The sequence below is a fragment of the Hippocampus guttulatus genome, chromosome 8 (genome assembly GCF_054856545.1).
Source record: "Hippocampus guttulatus isolate MCC_2025c chromosome 8, RoL_Hgut_1.0, whole genome shotgun sequence".
NCBI lineage: Eukaryota > Metazoa > Chordata > Actinopteri > Syngnathiformes > Syngnathidae > Hippocampus > Hippocampus guttulatus.
In genome coordinates, this window is record NC_141268.1 from 17,904,504 (window position 1) to 17,928,363 (window position 23,860).

General features: G+C 41.4%; 1 protein-coding gene across 3 annotated transcripts in view; it reads left to right on the forward strand.

Moving 5' to 3' along the window:
- Positions 1–505: 505 nt before the first annotated feature.
- The window catches only part of chchd6b (coiled-coil-helix-coiled-coil-helix domain containing 6b), a 49,125-nt gene continuing 25,770 nt past the window's right edge, over positions 506–23,860 (forward strand). The window contains exons 1-7 of one of the 3 annotated variants that reach the window (XM_086117865.1): positions 506–815; positions 1,825–1,918; positions 2,039–2,093; positions 2,173–2,329; positions 10,947–10,967; positions 12,823–12,906; positions 19,929–19,999. In XM_086117865.1, the coding sequence (XP_085973991.1) occupies positions 732–815; positions 1,825–1,918; positions 2,039–2,093; positions 2,173–2,329; positions 10,947–10,967; positions 12,823–12,906; positions 19,929–19,999 (566 nt within the window). In that variant the 5' untranslated portion in view covers positions 506–731. The remainder of the gene's footprint in view (positions 816–1,824; positions 1,919–2,038; positions 2,094–2,172; positions 2,330–10,946; positions 10,968–12,822; positions 12,907–19,928; positions 20,000–23,860) is intronic. The other 2 variants (XM_086117866.1, XM_086117867.1) reach the window with 2 other exon arrangements.

Sequence of the window (23,860 nt, forward strand, 5' to 3'; positions counted from 1 at the left end):
AGAATATTGTGGAAAACTTGATTTATTTCAGTAGTTCAAAAAGTGAAAGTAGATTCGATAAGATTCGACAGTTAAATTATTCGTGGTTTTTTTCTTCCCTCAAATATGATTTGGATACTTATATATAACGAACAAAACCCCCATACTATATTTATCATCACCAGAAATACTGGACAGTTTTACATATAAATCAAGTCAAAATTATTTTCGACACACAAATTATGAAATGATTGGCCCTTCTGAAAAGTAATTTCCTATCTGTTCCACAAATCTGTAAAATGCGTAAACTGTACTTGTTGAATAGAACTATTGAAAAATAGGAACGTTACCTCTATAATACGGAACCAGATAAGGCCTGCGCTGCGATTGGCTGGCAACTGATTCAGGGTGTCCCCCGCCTACTGCCCGGAGACGGCTGGGATAGGCTCCAGCACCCCCCGCGACCCTAGTGAGGATCAAGCGGTTCGGAAAATGGATGGATGGATGGATAAGGCCTGCAGCTGTGCACTACATTTCCCGTCTTCCCCTTCTTCAGGTGACGTCCATGTGATTTCATCCAACCAATTGGCTTTGAGAATAGTGCGGGCACAGTGACCTTGATTGGGCCGTTTTGACCAGCTGTAGCGGGCGGCCGAGGGAAGCCGCTGTCAAGTAGATGTCGACCTGTCGGGAAATAAAGCTAACCAAAAAACAAAACACACACACCAAGTGAGACGGAGAAGTCGTTCGAAATGGGAGGAAATGGCAGCACGGCGAGGAAAGTGTCATTCGAACTGGACGAGGAAGAGAAGGTCACTGTTATTGAAGGAGTGAAGGTAACTGTCTACGTCCTTTAGTTCTGATGTTTTAGGGGACTGTCGTTAATCATTGTTCGCTGAGTGGGGTCTCTGTCCTCACCTGAACCTGCTCATGCGCTCGAACGTCCCTTTATTGACTACCACTGCTTGCTATTTGACCCCATCGACAAATGACGCGGTCATGCTACGATTCTCATGTAGTGAAAGTAAACAAACTGTCAGTGCGGCTTTGACCTCCATTACGTGGGGCATTGTATTATGATTCTTAACACGCTGAAGCGGGGACATTTACTTTGTTTACTAAACATGAAAGGTGTTTATGAATAAAGGGCAAATAAAGCTTTCACAGTGATGTACTCTTCTTGCCCTGCAAAAATCAAACAGCATACATACTAGCATAGTTTGTGTTTAGTTGTCTTACTGGTGTCACTAGCAAGAGCAAACCGCAAAACAAAACGACCAAGATTTAAACAGCCAAACCTGCGGTCACTGTGCAATTCGCTCCCAACCGAGGAAAAGCCACCCAGTTGTTGCCCTGCTCGTGGTCTCGTGATAGATGGTGACCAGCTTTGGCTCAGTTAGATGGCTCAGACACCAGCAAGACTCCAGCTGATCACCAGCTACCATCAGAACAACAAGAGCATGTGGGTGTTTAATTTAATATCGTATGGTAAATGAAGAGATGAGCAGAAAATGCGAGAAAATGACTAATGAGGCTTTCTGTGCATACACATGTTGCAAAGACCATATAAGCAGCAACAATATGCAAGGTGCACTGTGTTGAAATTGCGTCGGTGCCAAAAATGTGCAAATATGCATATAATATCTTGACATTTCAAAGTGGTTGTTAAAATGACATTATTTTATTAGGCTATTTGATTTTTGACTTCAAATGCGAAATAAGATATTAGGTGGCCATTCATTTAAATGTGGATGTGTGAGTGGGTGAGTGGATTCCTGTTTTGCTGCAAATACACTGAAGATGTTTGAAATGCTGTACCCTGGTGCATTGCTTACTGTTTTCCAGCTGTCAGAAGATGTTCTCAGTCGAATGAGGGATGCTCAGGGGTCTTGCAGTACCAACACGACGCCAACTAAGCAAGACAATCACAAAACATCAAGTATGCCGCTCTCATTGATACTCTGCCTATGTTACCTCTGCACGTGTTTTATTTGTTGTTCCTTCTCGGCGTTTTGTTGTAATCGGAAGCACCATTGTACTTTTCCCTTTCGGTTTCCAGGTTTAAAATCTCCCGGCCCCTCTGCCACAGAACTACAGGAAGAAATTCGTAGAAAGTAAGCGTTATCCATCGATTTACCCATCTCACCATCTAGCTGTAGATTATCTAACTTTGGGTTATATTTCTAAATTCAGCTTTGAGAATCAGCAGGCACTGGTGCAGGAGCAGTTGGCCGCACTTGCCCAGAGGGATAGAGACACTGCAAGATCGCTAGGGTTGGATGGTCTGAGCCCTTCGCTCATTGTTGAGAAAGAGAAGGCCCGGGAAGAACAAGAGAAGGCAAAGCTACTGGTGAGTCACACTGTTTCTCTGGAACATAATTCAGGGTACTTCCTGTGGTCACTTTGCCTTTGACTTTGTTGTATTTAAATGTCGCTGAAATATCAAGAGTGTTTCCCCAACAACATTCCTTGAACACTTAGAAATATGCAGAAACCAAAAGCAAACAATAAAATATGTTTCGGTAGAGCCTCGCCGAAAAAACAAACTCTAAAAATCTCTCTCAGACACACTATAATTGTATATATAATAGACATTTTTGTAGTTTTTGCCAGTCATGTTTTGCCAAAACCCTTTTTACTGATCAACAGCTCCCTCTTCTGTTTAGATGTTGTATGTGGGAATCCTGAACATCTGCATTGATGTCACACACAAACCATCCACAGCATTATAACCAACTTGAACAGTATGTACAGTAGTCAATATTTTGCATTAACAAAGATTACACGGGGCAACGCAGTTTTAAACAAAATTTTCAGTGCAGAATACAGCACTCGTCTCAGTTTTTCTCTATCAGGTCAAGTTTTTGAGCTACAAGATCCCCGTTTTCTTAATAGTACATACATATGTATGCAAATAAAACACAAAGATGGCATAGTTACAAGCTTTAAAAACGAATAAAAACCCTGCATACATTGAAATGAAATTTACAACAGTATGTGCCCATTGATATAAGCTTAAGAGAAAAACCAACCCTAAATCCTCCTGATTCCTACTTTGCTACCTTTCTGTTTGCAGATATTCTGTTGATAGTTCTGACTTATAGGGAGCTGCACAAACCTCAAACTGCACTGTATCAATTGTGACTACACAAACAAGTTACAGGTAATTTCATCTGTGCTGTATGTTGCACATAGAGCATATTTGACAATAAAACTGACTTGACTATGTGTAGATTAATCCAGTCAAAATCAGCTCTTCCTACTACGGAATAGTTTTTATCCGGAGGGCTATCTGTGGACGAAAGACGTCCTTGAAAAAAAAAATGCAATTTTGGTGTCAGCCATTTTAATTTTAATCAGCATTGAAAAAAATCAAAATTGTTCCCCAGTGTAATGGTCAGAACGAAGGAGAATAATGCCAAAGAGCAAGGAAAGCACATTTGTGGAGTCAATACTTGAAATGCTCACTGAGCTTTTTAAATGTCTGGGTCTGCTATGATAAGATATCCTTTATTTTGCGAGGTGGTCTAGATTTTTGTGCGACTTTCGAGGTGTATTCTTCCCCAATGTTATCGCGCTGATTCGGAACTGTATATGATTTAAAGGTGAATATCATTCTGGGGTTAATGCCCACCTGTACTTTTTACAGCAGATGAAAGTTGCACAATGACATTTGAACAATGTGGCTGTATCATCATAACACTACTGTAGTGCAACACAAAAGAAAATGTGAACACCCGTTTTGTTGGCTGTTTTTAAAAAAAAAATCAATTTACCTTCATTAGCAACAAATATAGCATCATTGCCTTTTCTATTTTATTGCAGCTGTTTAATTTCATTTTGAGTGGTCCCACAGCATGCCTGGACACTTACTGCTGCTCAACTTATGTTTGCAAATAATTTTATTGCCGAGTACACTGGTCAACTATTCTTTTTAAATGTGCTCTTCGAATGCATTTGAGTCCAGTTGAAAGGGAGGCAGTTCCCCAAACTGTTATCAATGGCAGAGATTCCTCTCCCTTATTTTAATTATGCAAGCGGAGCAGACATAAACAACCCCATAAAAGTGTTAACTGTGCTCTTTGAAATTCTCTGCATTCTAGCCCATACCACCTAATATACAGTGGTGCAAAAATAAATAAAAAATAAATTCCACTAGTGTTTCAAGCGTGTATGTGCTGTAGGTCCTCTCGGTTGGACCACAAGTGACAGCATTAAATAGGTGACACATTGCAACAACACCCAATTCCTCTCTTCACTTCCATTAACACTTCCGGTATTTGCGGTACTAGTCTCTCCATCTACAAAGTGTCATTCCCTCTGCAAATAAAATGTCACCAGCACGCAGCTCTAAACTGCAGACAAACAGTAACAAGCATCCGTTTTAAGGTGACTCGCATTCAGAAGTTTCCCCCTGCTTATATACGATGCGATAAATACGTGCTATGATTGAATTGTCTCCCAGGTGTGAGTGTGAGTGCGAGTGCGGATGTTTGTTCAACTATGTGTCCCCTGCGATTGGCTGGCAACCAGTTCAGGGTGTTCCCCGCCTACTGCCCGAAGTTAGCTGGGATGGGCTCCAAACGCCCCGCGACCCTTGTGAGGATAAGCAGATCAGAAAATGGATGGATGGATGAAGTATTAAAGCCTTTTTGTTTGGTTAGGGAGGTGGTAGACTTGACTGCATACAAATTAGAAATTGAACATCATTTTGAAGTGTTGACATTGCCGCATAAAATTTGGTACAACAGTATGAATGACAAATGCCTCGTGTCTTTTATAATGATTCTATTAGCTTCAACCTGGTGGTTGAGCTGATGCACCGTGATACAGCATTGAAATATTACTGACTTGTTGCAGAATGCCAACAAGGCAAAAATTCAATACAGCCTTGCAATCGCAACTTGTCACCGAAGTCAAAAAAAAAAAAAAAAGGACTGCTCTCTGTTCGAGATGAAGCGTGTGATGAGAGGTGACATGCCCATTTGGTCATGCCGATGTCCCTTCTCGCTCACACGTCCTCTTTCCCTTTAACACCTCAGCCAGACTGTTGTGTGGGCTGTTGACAGGAAATTGGGTACGTCAGTCACACCGTGCGTGCTAAGTCGCTAAATGTCGATTCGGTCAGCGCATATTTTTCAGTGGGTTGGAACAGCTTTGATAGTTGTGGCATGCAAATTAATTGGCCCCGTAGTCGGACACAACTCATACTGTTTTTAACCTCAATGTTTTGCTTGAAACTAAATATCAAGGCCTTTGCATGTCTGTTGTTACTCGTGTCAAAGCAAAAGATGTGGTGCCTTAAGTAGCCTCTAGATGGCGTTATTGAAGCATGTTGTTTTTGCTCAGAAAGGGGCTGAATTATTTTTCTGCACAGCAACATGTGATCTTCGGCAGTGTTTCTCTCCCCATCTTTTTGTGTGTCCCTTTCCAACCTGTCCTTGTGCCCTTGTCTTTGAGCTATGCCTGTGATCAAAGCGCGTGACACTGTCCACTCGAAAAATGATTAAACACCGAGCGATGCCACACATTCGAAAAAGTAAGCGGCTGGACGCTCTGGGCACAAGAAAACAAGACTGGGTGGAGCTGGTGTGTGTTGCACTGAAAATTTCTTCTATTACCAGATATATGTAACGTAATGGTCGCCAGCAAAATGAAATTCTATTCTGCTGTTTGTATTGATCGGCAACACTGGCACATTCAAGCGTCCCCAAACATACTGTGCACTATGTGGATGAATATGGTGACATTCCGTTTGTCCAAACAAGAGTACACATTAGACAGCAAAGAATACCACAACAACCAGAAGAATTAACTTCAGTAGCATTTTATTTATTTTATCTTTTGGGGACCTAAATGGCCTGTTGATTGGTCATCTGTGCGACAAAAAGAGCTACAGGGGCAGTGGTTTTCGTGGGGAAAGTATTAAAAGCCATTTGTAGTTGTTTCTAGATAATAGTCGGCATACATTAGTATTCTGGGTCAGGTTCCTCCTCTTTGTTGAAGTCACCGGAGAGTTATACACTCTGTTGTGTTGGTATGAAGTCACTCTATTTACATAGCTGTCACAGCTATCGCCATCTGGCCCACACACCCCACGGTGGAAAAGAGCCAGTTGAAATTAAGGATGGGCATTTGACAAAGTCCATGTTTACATGTGAATGATTTTTCAAGACGGAGCTTTTGTTTGTTTGCATTTTAGAAAAATTCAGACAGACAACGTTTTATTTATTTTTCTTTTTTATTTCAATGATCTTTGTTCACACAGAGCTATAAAAAAATATGCCGTAAGACACTCAAATTTGCATATGTGCCTCTGCCACAGCCGCGCATAATTAGCCGGTTGTCCTCTCTTTCTTACCAAAGGCATATTTTTAGTAGACGGCCCGACGAATATTCAGGGTGATAACTTGAATTATGTGAGACTAATGTGTCTCCCCGCTCTCCAGGTACATGTCATTATCTTGAGTGGCACGCACAAAACACCGTTGATGAATGAAATTGGCAAACCAGCACTGACACAAGATGCAACCTAAGCCCCATTAAAAAAAAAAAATAAAATAAAAAAATTCTCCCCCATGCCACTAACACATAAAGCAGGTTAATACTGCCTGGTCTTTTTTTTCTAGCCACAAACGTGTTTGCTCAAAATTGAATACTGCCTGTTCTTTTTTTTCCAAGCCACAAATGTGTTCGCTCAAAATTGACAATACCATCTTGGTGGCATTTTGGTTTTGGATGACACACCAACCACAAAGAGGAATGTCGTCCAGCAAAATTGGTCACACAAATCAGCATACCAGGCCTGCTCTATTCCCACATGGATCATAAATCAATACATTTTGCTTTTATAGAGAGAATATTGGAGCATTATAGTAAGCCCTGTAAGGTAGCAGCAGTGACTGGAACAAGCAATCACTCGGAAGCATCTGGCAAGAGGGCTCAAATCGAGGCTCCATCGGGGATGGGCTATCTAGCACACTATATAATACATTCAGATGTCTGGATCCGACAGGCATTCAGCTAGATAGCTCGCATTGCTTGTTAGCAAAGACAGGTGGGGGTGGAGGTGAGGGAGAGTGTACACAGAGGGGAAAGACGAAAGCATGCGGAGGGGAAAGGATCTTGCACATTCAAGTACACATTGGGAACATTGGCGTTCATTGAAATGGTTCTGATTCAACCTGTGAGTCACGCGGCCACAAAATTTTAACAGTCATCCAGACACATTCTCACATGGTTAAAGCCGGGTGTTATCAGCTCCTCTAATCACCGCTGTGACATTTTTTCATCATGTTAATGCAGCTAAACCCTTTGTACACGCACTCAGTCTATCACACGTGATTTGCTGACGAGGAGAGTCCTCACCGGCGGACGAGATTTCGATCGGTGCGGCGCTGTGACGGAGGCGGGAGCGCCCCGGCACAAATCTTGGCGGCTCAAAGGACAAAACACGTAGGAGTGGAATACATCTCCCATCAGTGAGCTGTGGTGATGTAATAAGACAGCAGGGCAAGACCTGTTGTTCACATGAGGAATGAATCCCTCAATTTTGCTCACAAATTCGCATGTAATATTGATTGAGCTGGAACACTTAAAGTTCTGGTTGATCATTGTCAAGAAGGAAAAGGATACATTCCCAAAAAGACCTCTGTGCATTATGATCAATGCCCATCATCTTCCTAAATTTTGCGCGTTCAAGTACCGTAAATCCTCGCTATTTATGGGATCAGCCCTGTCGTGAATTGCAAATAATAATCAGGATTTGACACCCCACAATAATATTTGACTCAAAAAGCTGCCTTTTTTTCCTTATGAATTTAAGTAGATTGAATAAAATATTACACACAGGAGTGAGTATTCTTAACTCGGGAGAGGGGGGTGGGGATTCGTGGGAATTTGTGAATTTGTCTGATGTTGACTTACTATTTTTGGCCCTGAAGTCAACGATTTGATCGTGTTTGTTTTGCAGACAATTCTTATTCAAACCCATACGGGTACCATATTGTCCACAGGTCTTCATAGAAGATTAGATGAGTAGTTTTCAACAAATGTGCGGGGCTCACTGTAGTATTTTGATGCACAGTGATAACAACAGACTGCATCGTTGCCGGTGTGCGGCGCATGTCTTGATGAGGGACTTTTTGTGGCTTTCAGTGGCTTCACCCTGACACATCTCAGTTTGACCATCTGCTCCTGTTTTTTGGGGGAGTCAGCGAGCGCAGTGAGCGCTGCTTGAAATTCTTGAGGGGACTTGGTGAGTTGCGGCAACTTTAATTTTGCAGAGCCATGCGCTATACATTAATGCTAATTAGCCAAGTCTTTGAAAGACAGGAGCCCCTGCGGTTTATGTTTTGTCATCCGTGCCTTGATGGGGGTCATCAACATCATGCCCGCAGCCAAGAGCCATCAACAAGGTCTGCAAGAGTAACTCGAGCCCTTTTGGAAGAGTAGTTCACCAGTAATTCAATTGTGATTTCCACGGAAGGTTGTAGGAGAACTCACTTGAAAATGTTAGCCCTTGTTGAGATATAAAGAAATAAAAATCAAAAGTGTGATTTTCAAAGTTGTGCGTCAAACTGTCAGCCATTCGCATTCATCAGCACCCAAGAAGTCGCTCTCATTTTCAAAAAGGTTGGCGACCTTTGCTCTATGCTATAATTGTTCTTGTTTTGTCTGGTTTCATTTCCGATGTTCCACTTTTTCATATTCAGCTGACGTCTTTCTCTGTCAAGCTGCTGTGTATCTTCCTTCCTGCTGTCTCATGATAGTCAAGAGTTCCTTCCCTCATGGTACAAAGAACAACGATTGTGGTAGCTGGAAATTAGAAGTTGGAATGGAAGAGGTCTCCCTTTTACAGCTATAACTGCAGGGTGTGGCGTTCATCACACACACACACACACACACACACACACACACACACACACACACACACACACACACACACACACACACACACACACGACAAGAACAACCTTTTGGTCCGACCTTGTTTGATATTTTAAAGTGAGTCCTCAAGTTTAGCTTTCTGACCACAAGCAATGCATACAAAATAGATAAGACCTCGCATAAGCGGTTCATATTAGGTAGAAAAAGGACACCGTCCCTTCAAAAGTTTATTTGGAAAAGCCTGGAAATGGCCAAAACTCCCAAAACCTGCCGACTTCAAAGTACCCAAACGGCATACTTATTGTCTTTTTGTCAGTACTGTATGCTCATCTCAACGCAGCTTCATTCATAGCTTTTAAAAAAGTGCCGCACATAAGATCAAACATAAAACTCATGATGGACATGCTTTCCAAATTGTGCGATGACATAAAAGATTCCTAACTTTATTAACATTGCTTCTTTACAAACAAAAGTTACAAGGTGTTTTACAACAACAACAACAAAAAAATACACTCCAACAAAGTAAAGCAGAAGTTTGACATCATAAACATGCATCTGCCTGTGACATTCTACTGGCTAATCGTTATTCTGACCATTCAGCATCAGCTCTCCTCTACTGACTCCCAAGTAGAAATCCACACCAAAACTCTCGTCTCAAACACAAGCATTTATTCAAATGTAACATTTGCATGATTTCCTACTTAGGTAATAGATTTGTCACAATGTTAAGTGGTGCTGGGGAGAAAAACCTCCCAAAACATCCTGGCATGTCCTTCTGACATGCACACACACACACACGCACACGCACACGCACACGCACACGCACACGCACACATGCACACACGCACACTCTGGGTTGGCTGACTGTGGATGTTTGTTGCCAAGAGGTTACTGTATGTCTGCTTGTGTCCTGATGGCACAACCTAAGGCAAACAAAAATTACATCCCTGAACATCCATCCATCCATCCATTTTCTGAACCGCTTTATCCTCACAAGGGTCGCGGGAGGGGTGCTGGAGACTATCCTAGCCATCATCGGTTAGTAGGCGGGGGACACCCTGAACCGGTAGCCAGCCAATCGCAGGGCACATATAGACAAACAACCATCCACGCTCACACCTTGGAGACAATTCAGAGTGTTCCATTAACCTGCAAGCCATTTTGATGTTATGACATCAACATTTTGTGGCTGTCCTCTGAAAAACATGTATGTCCATTTTGTCCGCGTTTCGTACATCCCATTCATGTAAAAAAAGGTTTTTAATGGTCAACCTTGTGTTTCACAGGATAACAACGACATGCTAAGATGCACATCTTAACAATGCCTGAAAAATCATTTTCAGGCCTGTGCTTTTACCAAATGAAGGGTACACGGTACATATGCGCAGTACCGTACAATCAAGCCGATGCAAAACGTGGACTTCAACTGTCTTCGGGGTTATTAGCTGTGCATGCACATAGCAGGTAATAGCTCAGCTTTTCTTTTTACTGTTGGCTGGATTGGCCTTTTAGTTATATGGTTGAGCCATAAAATAATTCAATAGCCAACATTGACTTTATTGGCCCCTGTTCAAAGGGGTCTTACATATTGAGTATCAAGTATCTACTTGCATCTTGTCGACTTTATATTAGCTAATGTTTATATCTCTGGAGTATGAGGAGGTGGGTTTCGTTCAAAGGAAGGTTAAATACGGCGGGGGCGTAGGTGGATGACACGCAGCCATGCCGGGTGCACACGGTTGGACGCACTTGTGATTAAATCAGACAGATTATTGTGTTCTTTTATTAACATCTCATGATATGGATGCATTCGAATTTGAGGTGTTGGACAAAATCAGCCATCTAAGTGAAGCACAATTGAGGAAATTCGACACATTTCTTTCAGTGGACTTAATAGTGATGGTCTTCATCATCCCCACCATTGCTAACTTCAGTTTAGTGTAACCTTTTCCTTTTTTTAAATTATACCTTTCTTTCCATGCATTTCCCAACTGTCATTTTTCTACCCTAACCATTTCTCTCATCCCATTGACTTCCTTCTACTTTTGTACTCAACCCTGAACCTTTTTCTCTCCTAGCCTGCCGATTTAGATGCCTGGGTAAGAAACACTGCTATTGTCGGTGCCTTTCACCTTTTCTTGTTCTTTCCCTACATCTATCTCTTTCATTTTATTTCTCTGTCCCTCTCTTTCTCTCTCTCTCTCTCTCTCTCTCTCTGACGCACACACACACACACACACACGCTCACTCTATTCAAATGTCAGGTTTTCATTGTGCATTAAAGCGAGGCTGTGAGTGTGTTTCCAGCACCATTCCACACAACAACACTTTGGGAGGTATTCAGCCAGAAAATTACACATCATCTGTGCTGCTGGCAGAGGTGATTTTACACACACGCGCGCGCACACACACACACACACACACACACTCGGGCCCTTGAGCATCAAACAGCCGCTGCGGTAAGAAAAAAAAGTGCAGTGAGCAGCACAGTATGAGGATTTGCAGATGTGCTCTTTAGGGATGCAGATGCCTGTTAAGTTGGGATAAGACTGGATTACAATAAGTGTAATGTCAATCTCTGTGTGAGCATGTTATCAGTAAAGAGCACAGAAAGCTGTGCGAGCACTTCCCTTTTGTGGATCATTACCTGTGCATGTGAACACAGCACACTGTCCTGTCACAGTCCTGTCACGACATAATTTCTTATGATTAAATATTCAAAGTAGGCATTTTACTAAATTTTGCAGGTCGGTCATTCGTCATCCGTCAGCAGCCGGGGTATCCGTCCGTCATGCGGTCGTGTCTTCAGTTAGACCTGCGTCTTGCGTTGCACAGAGAGCCTTAATGACATTTACCCTCTTGCTTTGCTTGCATGTTGCCATGGCCCAAAAACAACGTCTCTTTCTTCAGCCTTCTTGCCACCTGTAAAAAGCTGGACTCGCTGGTCATGTTAAAGCATTTCATCTCATCTTAAAGCCACCATCAGCCCTGCCAGCGCTTGCTGCCACTGCTGCGTGCACCGCGAGTCGTTTTGTAAGTTATGTTCCAAGCAGTAGATGCACACGTTCGAACTTCCAAGCATTTTCGTGGCATTTTCGAAAAACGTATTGCTTTTAGTGCTCAAAAGAAAAACACAATTATACAGTTTGTTGTCTTGTCTTTTTGTCATCATGGGCCTCGTCCATAATTAGAATTACAATCTTGTATAATGACATTAGGAAAAAAGTATTTATTGTGTTTTTGTGTCAAAACATAAGTATTGGGACACTTTAAGGCTGTAACGATTCTGGTCAAAATGATTATCACAATTATTCTGATCAATATTTTAATCACAATTGTTAATTATGTTAAGGTAAAAACATTTTGGATATTTACTGCACTGCTTTTCAACAAACTATGTGTAAACAATTTTCAGGGCAAAATGAAACTTTCAAATTAATGGATTATCATTTCAAAATAAACATTGATAAAATAAATAAATAAATAAATAAATATATCCAATGATTAAATTTTACAAGGGTTAACTTCTAGTTTCATGCATATTATTTAGGCAACCAAATGAAGCCAAATCCATCCAATCTTGCCTTTCTGGACAGTTGGACGGATTTATTAATTGGATCGGATGTTTGCCCCGATATTTTGTTCCACAAGTATTTTGCACCAACAAATTTGATAATGATTTGTGATGATCATGCTGGAAGTGATCTGTAAGTATTTTTCAATGTAAAGGCCGTTTAATATTGTTTGCCCAAGGACACATTGTTATTCAAATATTGACATTTCAAATGATGTTAAATGGGACATCCGATATTTTGGAACTTGTTTTAGCTTCATTAGTATTTAGGGTGGCACCCTGTCTTCCATTGTCTTTCACCCTGAAGGTTGCAGGTTTGATCTATTTCCCAATTTTCCTTCTCAAAATTCAGGTTCCTATCCTTTATTTTTGTCCCACAGGCCAGACAGTTGGAGAGGAAGGAACAAGAGTTGGCCAGCATTTCCAGCTTCTATAAAGATCAACTTGAGATACTGGAGAAGAAAGTAAGAGCAAAATTGACGTTTTCCAGATGTACGGTATTCCTTCTTTAGATGCCGCCACTTTAACTTACGCCATGTTTCACTGAATCGGCAGGTGCATGACAGTCATTTTCACGTGTGATCAGCTCACATCTCACATTTTTATACTTTGTAATTTTAGCAAAATAATGTGATTTTGAGTCAATTCACAATTTTCTTCTTAAGTACAATATGCACCATATACAGAAACATTTACCAACCTGACAGATAATGACATCATACCATAAAAACACCTTGTTTTTCTACTCTCCTTTTTCGTCTTGTATGGTTCATGTAATTTTTCAGTTTTTCTGTCGTGGCCCGCACCAAAAGGGAGAAGCCGTAGTGCAGCGTTCAGAGTTGCGCGTTTCTCGTGGCGCTATTACATATAAAGTCAATGCATTACTCGAATTCGTGCCGGGCGGCACAGGTGTGACGTGTTTGATGCAATGCGAGTCGGGGCGAGCACAGTCAGTTTCACTTATTCGCACATTGGCTCGTTTGAAAATTTGACCTCAAAGCTGCATTGTGTTATGATAGCCCCCTCCTCCAAGACTTATAAAACTCATCCAACTTCCAGTAGCGGCCAGGGCCAAGCCAAAGAGGACCTGGCTTGGAAAATGGTGAGCGAGGAAATGGGCATATCTACTGAATTTATTGACTTGTTTAGAGCTGTTGAACTGTGAATCAACATCGCATTTAGCGTTGGCCGAAGTGTTAGCATAACTGCTGGCCACCTGATTGGCTTGTGATGTTCAAAGTTTTTTATTTTTGCTGTGAAAGATACTTCTTGGCGACTGATCATTTCGGAAGGTTATCAGTGTGATAGACATTTCAGAAATAGGACATTTTCTCAAATGTTCTCAATGTTTTTAGTCATAATTCAGTTTTTTTTTTAAATCAAGCATCATGACTCTTTTGTAAAAAAAAAAAAAAGTTATTTCCCATCATTGCAATACACACACACACATGTATATATATATTATAGTTTTTTTTAAATGACAAATTAAGGTGTCCTTCACAGATAAACGTCTTACATGCAAAAGATGTGTAAGGAATACATTTACGCAGTAACAGTCTGGACTTTTCTGCCATATATTCAACTAAACTGTGCCCGATTTATGAAAAAAGACAGACCGCTGCTCTCTGAAATGTTGATGTGTGTTATCCCCCTAATGAGACAAAAATGGTGCAGGCATTCACAGGGATGTCGTCATGCCTTGAGAGTATCACAACAATTCTCACTCCCCGCAGAGTAAAATCTCACCCAGACACAAGACACTGTTCCCTCTCGCAGGATTGTCAAGCCTTCATCGCAAAGTCAAAATGTAAATGAACTGAAAGTTTCAGCGGGCAGATGAGAGTGTGAGAGTCAGAGCTCAGTGCCGATAAACCAGCACTCAAGAGACGTTTCACTGGGAGAGCCGCGGTTGCCTAATCAAATGTACTGCTTTGCTCTGTCCCTTAGGTAGCGACCCTGAAATCTTTCTTCGAAAATGGGGCGCAAAGAATAAAAGACAATACTTTGTTGGGTGCTTTTAAAAAATTATGACATGTTTCTTTTCCACTTTTTTTAACACTATTACGTTCATATTTTGCACCCTGTAAAAGCCACAAGCACAGTGGTTATATAAATGCTACTTCCATTTTACAGAGTACATTTGTTAAATGGCTGTGAGGTTCGGGGGTTGAGACTGGTGTATGATTTCATGCTCTTAGTGATGGATGCACAACACAGTAAGATGCAAGAGGCTTAAATCGGAACGAAAAAAAGGCGACATGAGAGCACAGAGAAGCACTCTAAAAATGGTGGCCTTTAGAAGGAGGTGTCAAGGCAAAATGTGGTGTTCCTTTTTTTTTAACTGTATGAAAGACTGAAAGTAAATAGCATGTTGGTTGTTGCTAATGCCAACTTATACATTTAAGAGTTGACTGCTGGGGGAAAACATTTTGTCAAATCGGCCACAAAAATAGGTTGATCAAAATTTTTTGCAATAATGGTATGCACTATTGATCTTCTACTCCGGCTACGCATATCAGAAATTTGAAACTTGGTGCACATTGAAAACTAACGTTCCTTGCTTTTTATTTTATGACTGAAAATTGAACATAGAAACTGTATACACACGTTGGATGGGGATTTGAACACAGTGAGTTCACGCTGCTGAAATTTGCTCCTGATACTTAAATACGTTAGCATATTTTGATTTGTGAGCATTAATTGTAATGAACCAAGATATTACACTTGTTCCATTGGTACCATGGGACGTGTTGCCACTCCCCTGGCTCATCCTATGTCCTTACTTCCACTCTCAACACTCTTTTTTTGAGTTTTTCACTTGAGACCATCTGTCGCACCTTCCGGCACGGCCCCATCTCAGGCAGAGTGGACCTTATCTGGTCCCTGGCACGAGCTTTCTTTAACCCACTGAGGAAAAAAAAAAACCCCGTCTCCATAGTTAAGTCAGATGGCATGGCTCCCTGCATGCGAGCAGCACACCGAGCAATGCTTGACGGAGGAGAATGATTGGCAGAAGAGTGGAGGATGCTCTATCTTTCTGCATTTGCTGCCACAGTCCCCTTTCCTAGACATTTTCCACCCTTGCTTGCTCGCAGCTGACCTGCATGTGGATGAGGGAGTGAGAAAGAGGGGGACTGAAAGCAAGAGATAAAGAAGCTATATAGACTATGAATTAAGCAGACAGTCTCTCCTGAGCAGGCATCTATCGCCCTCCTTCTCTTCTCTTCTCTTCCATTTTCAATCTAGCACTTAATTCATCCAGGGCTCCTTCGCTGCCCTCTCCACCTTTCTCTGCCTATCTTCACTCTCCCATACCTGTGGAAAATTCCCTTAAAATGAAATTAATGGCCTCTTAAAAATTCAATTGTGATCTACTGTCTTGGGTCACACTCATAAATGCTGAAAAAGAGCTAAGCATCATAGTATCCATTTTTCAGCAAAGATAGGTTTCATCTATCCCTCACCATCAGTATTTTTGCCAGAGATAGTGATGAATAATACACAACCTCCACATATTTACTGTCATTTCCAGACTATTGAGCCCATCTGAATATAAATTGCGCCCACTAAATTAAAAAGAAAAATAATAATAAATTCATTCTATAAGCCACACTTATACTTCTATTTATTTGCAAAGATGTTCCGATAAAGATTTTTGAAAAATTATTTGTGTAATTTCTTGAGATTAACGCGCACGTGTTTATATTACCCTACCCCAAATCGCCCTTCAAACACATTTTTTCTCTGTATTCATGTATTATGCGCTTCTTCGTTTCGCTGGTATCCACGCTCAAAAAGTGTTACCTGCAAATTGTGACAGATTGTCATCTATTGTCCTTAGTTGCATGTTTCTGGTGTAAAGAGAATTTCTCTTACCTTGCTAACAGTTTTGGCTTGCCAGGAATCATGAATTGTTGATTGACTTTTACATCAGTGCCGTGTGTCGCTAGCTAGCGGGTTGTATCTCCAAACTGTCACTGAGACTAAGCCCTCAGAAAATTGGGACACCCCTTCATTCTCGTCAACGCACACTACCGAGGGCTAATGGTTAGAATTGGTATTGGCCTTAAATGTATTGGCAGCATGAGGATCGTTAGCCTGTAAAAATCCGTAAATGAGCCGCATCATTAACGCCGCAGGGTTTAAAGCAGGTGGGAGGAAAAAAGTAGCCGTTAATAGTCGGGAATTTACAGTACATATTCACCCATATGCGTATACGGGCGAATGTGTCAAAAGGTAAGAGCAACGAGATTAGTTGTGGACTTCCTCACTAATTGCTGTGTGATCTTTCACTGAATCAACAGTTTACATTTCAGTGCACGTGTGTGTTTGTGTGTGAGTAGATGGATACAAACACAGTGCGGTTTGAGTTTACCAAAGGGATGAACGATAACGCAGATTACCGTGCTTGCTCAAAGGCTACAGATGGATTTTGGGTCCACAATGGGACAAATAAGTATGTGCAAGTGTTTATTTGTTTTTACTGTGGCAGGTTTGACTGTCACTGCCGAAGTAATTGTGATATATCAATCCCTTTACGCCCCCTTCGTAGAGGCTAGCTTGCGAATAGATACCCCAGGACCGGAACGACCCCAAAACGTAACGAGACAATCCCTAACACGACGGCTCTCTTGTGTATTCATGAAGGACTTCCTAATCTGTTCAGGTTCAGCATGTCTTCCTGTGACAACAGAGCCTGTGACTCTGTAAACAAGTGTCTTTTTAAAATTCACCTCTTTTAATCCCCTTTGCCCTGCTTTGTTGGCGCCTTCCTCCATTAAAAAAAAAAAAAAAAAAATCTGTCTTCGTCCGCGTAGGGAGCGTGGAGAAAAAAAACCACACTCCCTCCACACTCCTGACATCATCCCATCCCAATGCAAAGCTGCTGGAGTGTCGTCTGAAGATGCATGCAAGCATCATGGGAACAACCGTTCACGCACATACAGATTTAGTCAGACACCTGCATGTATGCAAGATTACACCCACACACTCATCTCCCATGCACCCACACTAATCCCCTCCGCGAGCCTTTCCTACACCCCCAACGCCCCCAAAAAAAAAACAAAAAAAAAAAACAGCCTCCTCCTGTTGAGGGTTATCATTCCCCTTGATGGTCTCTCTCTTGGGCTTTTGTCCCCAAATGTGCAAATGACCGTGGAGAGCTTGGTTTTTGTGTGTGCTACTGATAGCGTTGACATTCCTCTGATGTCAAAGACCTGAGTATGGGTTGTTAGTCTGTTCTTACGCTCGACGACAAAAAATAAATCATAATATTAATGCAAAATGTAGCTTCATGCAAACATCCCCCACCTCAGTCGCTCCAATACTCCCAATTGAGGAGCGACTGTATACCTCCCAGTCAACACGATCACACAGCCCTTCCCGAAATTTCACTTTCAACAGAAAGTGAAGGTCATAAACTAGTGGGGGAAAAAAATACTTCTCCCTTTGCATGTGTGGGTTTTCTCCAGATACTCCGGCTTGCTCCCAAAACATGCTTGACAAGGTAATGGACAAGTTGTAATTTCTTTCTGAGTTGTGAATGTGAACGTGAATGGTTCTTTGTCTTTGTGCTCGACAGTTGACTGGTAACCAGTCCAGGGTGTGCCGCTCCTCTCGGCCAATGTCGGCTACCACAGGTTCCAGCTAACCTAGGACCTTACTGAAGACAAGCGCAAAATAAATGAATGGACCGAGAGAACACTATATCATTTGCTACACTCTAAAAAAAAAAAAAAAGGGTTATTCAATTTTGACCTACTTTTTTAGGGTTAAATGAAGATAACAGAATTGGGTCAAAACATTGCAAAAAATTGGGATATTCCATCTTGACCCCAATTTTAGGGTTAAATGAAAATAGAATTTGTATTATATTAATTATAATTCCCCTACTTGTTTTGTTTAAAATAAACCAATGTTAAAGGGTTTTCATCTCCATTAAGCCCTGAGAAATTAAAGTTGTTAAATAGCCATTTTCAAATCAGCAAAAATCTGCCAATTTTACGTCCGATTTTTGCATGTTGACATTACAAAATAAAGGCCTACTTAATCCTTTGTAAAAAAAGAAAAATAAAAGAAATCAAATTTACATTTTTTAAATTTTTAAATAAGTCATTGATCAATCGGATATAGCTTTTTTTCTGACAATTTTCCCTGGAAATGGGTCTTGGAGGATTATCAATGTTTAAAAAAAAAATAGAATGCATGGGCGTCAGTTATACGTGAATTTTTGCTATTTGTGGAGCCTTTCCCTATCCCCTGCAAAAAGTGAGGTTGCACTATATAGTTTCAAGTTGTAATATCAGCATTCACCAGATTGCTGGCTTTTCATGAAGATCGGCAAAGTATCGAGGGCAGACTATTACACCGCAGTTCATACTTGCCGATAGGATTAAGGAAACTGTATCTGTGAAATGTCTGAAGTCTTTTCCAACACCAGACGTTGGGATCTGTGGATCAGTGTGAAATAAAGAGATATGAGAATGACCAGGGGGGAATTGGGAGAATGGAAGGCAGGAGGATAGCATACTGTAAGAGCGTTTTGTTGATCCCATTTCTTTGCCTGCTCACTTATTTCAATTATCTTCCTCCGCTATCACCGAATCAATTGGAATGTTGGGAACAATTAAGTAAAAGCACCTGGGCTGCAGTTATTTGTTTAAAGATGTGAATGCTTCCTTAAGACTGTGTGTGGGACGATGACAAGAGGGATGACCCAAAACGTGTTGCAATGGCATTACGATGTCCACACGGGACACCGTTTTGGAATATTTTAAAAATATTGATCAGCGCCATTTATATTTTAACTAATTGTAACGGATGATGAATTTGATTTTTTTTTTTTTTTGAGGGGGCTTAGTTTTCCTGAATGTTTTGACAGAATTGTACAGCACATCACATCTTTTGGTTAATTGACTGTGATGGTTGGTTACGTTGTACAAGATGGAAAGTGACTTTGTATTTTTCCTTGTAATTGCATTCTCTTGTGAGTGTTTAAGGTTCGAATGTAGTACACTAAACGCTGTCACTGCTGAATACTCCCGTCGAGGAGGCCTGCGTATGACCTTGGCCGCATGGCATAAGCTCTTTCTGTGCAGTAATTGCGGTTTAAATGCCACTCTCCCAACATGAAACAAAGCATTGTGGCCCATCAGCTGGCCATCGGCATTTCCGTTAGCTGGTATTGCTGTGGATTCAAAGGTCTCCAATTTAGGGAGCATTTGACATTTTTCAGGATGCGTTAGCATTTCGCTTATCTTGTTACCTTATTAGTGCTCAAATATTAAATTCTGTCCTAAACCAATTGTCATTTCATTCATTTTAATTTAAACACGTACGGTAATAATCTCTTATGTGCAATAGAAGTTGCATTATTAAAAGCTGCGTACGCAACGGTGATTTCAGAAGCAGAATATCAACAGTAATTTAATATTCCCGGGTGTAATCTTTTTCTCACACCTCTTAATGTCTGTGTCTTTGCCTCCAGAACCTTGAAGCTTACAAGCAGACGGCTGAAGAGTACAACCAGGCAGCCACCAAAGCAGAGGCTCACATCAGGTAACTGCTCTGACTTAGGTTCTCAGCCTTTTACGGTAGGGCCAAATTGAGTGATTTTTCTATATTAGATGGCTCAGTAGATAGATTTCGGTTAGGTAAGTACATTTCTTGAATGCCCCACCCTATTCTTTGGCTTGTTATTCAATTTCCTTCGCTGGTGAAGAATATTATTTCTTTGCTCTGGAGAGAAGCTGACATGATACCCCAATCTGTGAACCAGAATGTACACAGACGTGTTGAACTCTTTCAAATTTTCAGCATTGAATGATTCATGTCATTTGTGTCTTTTGGTAAAAGCATTTAAAATGCCAACAGAGTTGGTCTTTTCAATGGTTGAGTCAGTGCGAAGCTGCAATCTGCTGATGGAAAACACAAACAGCATGAAGTCCCTAAAAGAACATGTTTTCCCATGGGATAGCAGAGCTCAAAGCTCACCTGCTTTTAAAAAAAAAAAAGCAAGTCTGTTTCATCCACTGCTGAAGTGCTGCCAAATTGGCACTGCCCATCTGCAGGCGATGCCAGTTTTCACCCTGTTGCCTTGTCTAGCCATTTCTGGGAAAGAAGAGAGAGGCCAATCCAGTTCATGTTCTCTGTTTCTGTGTATGTGCCAATGATGGTCATGTAGCAGCTAATAAGCAGAAATCTGTTTGTCCATAATCCTCCTCCGATGCAATGTATGCCTGGAAAAAAAAAATCCACTTTAACATTTTTGCATTTCATTAGCATTCACGACTATTCACTCAACTTGCCCCATTGCTCGCACAATTCAAGCCCAAGATTCGGTCCACACGATTACATTAGGCAGGTTTTGTTGGGGCACTGTTCATTGCTGTATGAAAAAAAAAAAGATTACAAGATCAGTTGAGTGCAATTTTACTGGTAGTTTGTGTCGCCACAATCTTCAGTTTATTATTTATTATTTTGCAGTGCCAACGTTGACAATCTCGCATAAGGGCACACTCTGTATTCAGGCAGCTGTGTGCTTGTCATGTTCTGTCTGCATTTGGTCAGCATTTCATTGTGCTGTGGTCACTGTCATTTCACACTGCACTGACCATCCAGTAATTATTCTATTTACTCGCCGCAGAAGGATGGGTGAAGTTTTGAAAGGCAGCGCTATTCTCCCTATTTTCTTCTGGCATTGTGTTGGCCTATATTTCCACCAAGTTGTGCTCTAAATTCATCTTTTATAATGTCATTTTCACTTGTCAACATTTTCTTTCTCACTGCTGCTCCCATTTCTACTTGGCAACTGTTTTTTTTTCACTCATGCTGTTTTTTTAAAGGGTCTATTTCAAAATAATGATAAAAAAATTAATGTGACAGGCGACTCAAAAACATGCCAAAAGAATTTTCAGTAATTATAAACTCTCTCCTCGCCATTGACACTTTTCCATTGGGAAACGCGCATATGACCAAGTTAACCGGTGTTCAAAGCACACCAAGCCAATACCGCATGGGTGATCCACACCACTGTTGGTCCGCCAGTGGCCAAGCAGTTTCGTCATTGCCACATTTCTGAAACATTTGATGAGACACAGCTAGAAATGAGGAAAAAAAACCCCCCACCAGTGCTGCTGTGTTCTAACTCTGGATGCTGTAATGTTTGCTGCAGCGCACAGTTTTCTTGCTGCCTCCCCCCCTCCCCCCTGTGAAAAATTTCCCTTCACTGTGACCAATAGTCACATGCAGAGAAATAATACAAGAGATGCTTGTCCTCTTCCATTGATGTTTGTTATTAGCGTGCGTTTTTAAAACTGATGCATTCAATGAGGCTTTGTTTTCATCGAGTTCCTCGCTTTGATTTAAAAGTGGAAAATCAAAGTGAGAGTATTAACAAAGCATTTGTTCAACCATGTTGTCATTTTGGACGAAACTTGGCCAGGAAGATGAAATACTCCAGAATAATGCACTTTCTTTTGCCCCTAAAAATTCATCGCAATCAGGGGTGCATAATATATATAGATTTTTAAAGTACCGGTAGACATATAATCTCCTCAAAAAATGTATCTGGATCCAGATGATTTTATTGTGTGCAACCACTTGACAAAATAAAATTAAGTAAATTCAACAGACCATTATTTTTCAGTGCATGCAGCTATTGAACATTTTAGTATTCGAATATCCATCCATCCATTTTCTGACCCGCTTTATCATCACAAGGGTCGCGGGGGTTGCTGGAGCCCATATCAGCTGTCTTCGGTCAGTAGGCAGGGGACACCATGAACCGGTAGCCAGCCAATCGCAGGGCACACAGAGACGAACAACCATCCGCACTCACACTCACACCTCGGGACAACTTTAGAGTGTTCAATCAGCCTGCCATGCATGTTTTACCAGAGTACCCGGAGAAAACCCACGCAGGAACGAGGAGAACAGGCAAACGCCACTCAGGAAGGCTGGAGCCGGGATCGTACCCATGACCTCTGCACTGTGAGGTCGACGCACTAACCACTCGGCCGCCCCCTCATTTTCTCTTGTGAATTCAAAATAGTTTTTTAACTCTGCAAAAATATTTTCATGTATTGTTTGGTAGGCTTTTATTCTGCAGTTCGGCTTCGCAGTGCATTGGAGGCGTGTTACCGTCATGCGTACGATGAACAATTCTTGCGGCTGGCATGCTTTATATATCTCAGCAACTTTTCGAAAGCACTGTTCCAAGGGTAGATGCTTAAAATCCAGCGTCAACCCGTGGAATTGAAATGCTTGACAATAAAAAGGCAAGTGATGCCAGATAGTCTTGCTCGCGTCAGCCACAATTTGAGTGAGTCGTTCGACCACTGAAGTTCTGCTGATTGAAATGTTATCAGCAAATAGATGTCACACATAAACAGGCGGGCACATGTGCACCTTATCTTGTTCCTGAATGTCACCTGTTTTAATGAAACCCTCCTCTTATCCCCTTCCATCATCGCACTTCCCTACAGTGCCTCAAAGTGAGTTTGGTGGGGATCAATCAGCGCAGCTAACGGTGCAAATTGTCCTCCTACATTGCTATCTCCTTTCCGCACTCCTACGGTCCATGAGACATCCATATTGTCACTTTTAAATGCCTTAAGGGTTAAGTTAGACCCCCATTGGACGTTTAAATACAAAATGTGTTAAACCCAAAATATACGGCAACACAAACGTAATCAGGAAACATATTTAACTGTGACGTCTGCAGTTCCGCTGAAGATGCAGCCACAATAGCAAAACCAAATGACCATAGTTGAAATTAGACATCTCCGACTATAACAATTCAACTTTATCAAACTCGATAAAATACAGTATTACCAAATAACAAAAGAAGAATAGGCTGAACATATGCTGAAAAGATTTCATATTAAAATGTGCCGCTGCGTGTGCAAAGTTGCAGGCTTTTTTTTTTTTTTAAACATGCAGCGCACTCCTCAGCAAAACTGCATCGCTAATCAATCTGGCCACTCATTCACAATGTTTGCGGGCTTCAACGTTTTAGACCCACGGCAGAACATTTCTATTACCTGCTCAAATCCTGCATTGGCAGTCTCACATGAGACTGACATTTAGCAAGTGCATCACTTGGCAAGAGTGGGAGTAATCAGGGATATTTCAGTTGGACTCCCTAAAATAAGTCAGTCGCAGCACCCTAACGTACTTTGTGTCAGTCCCCAGATGGCTTTAGGAACTAAGTATTAGCCACTGATGCGATGTGGCGTTTGCGAGTGTGAATTCTAATAACTGGCACGTATTGTTGCCAATGTTATCCTTACGACACTATCGTCTAACTTCCATTCAAAGCTTTGTACAATAAAAGATGCGTGCACCCTAATTCCTTTTAATCTCGCCCGAGCCCTGACATCTTTGATCCTCTCCTTTCTTCCCCTTCACTCAGCGTAA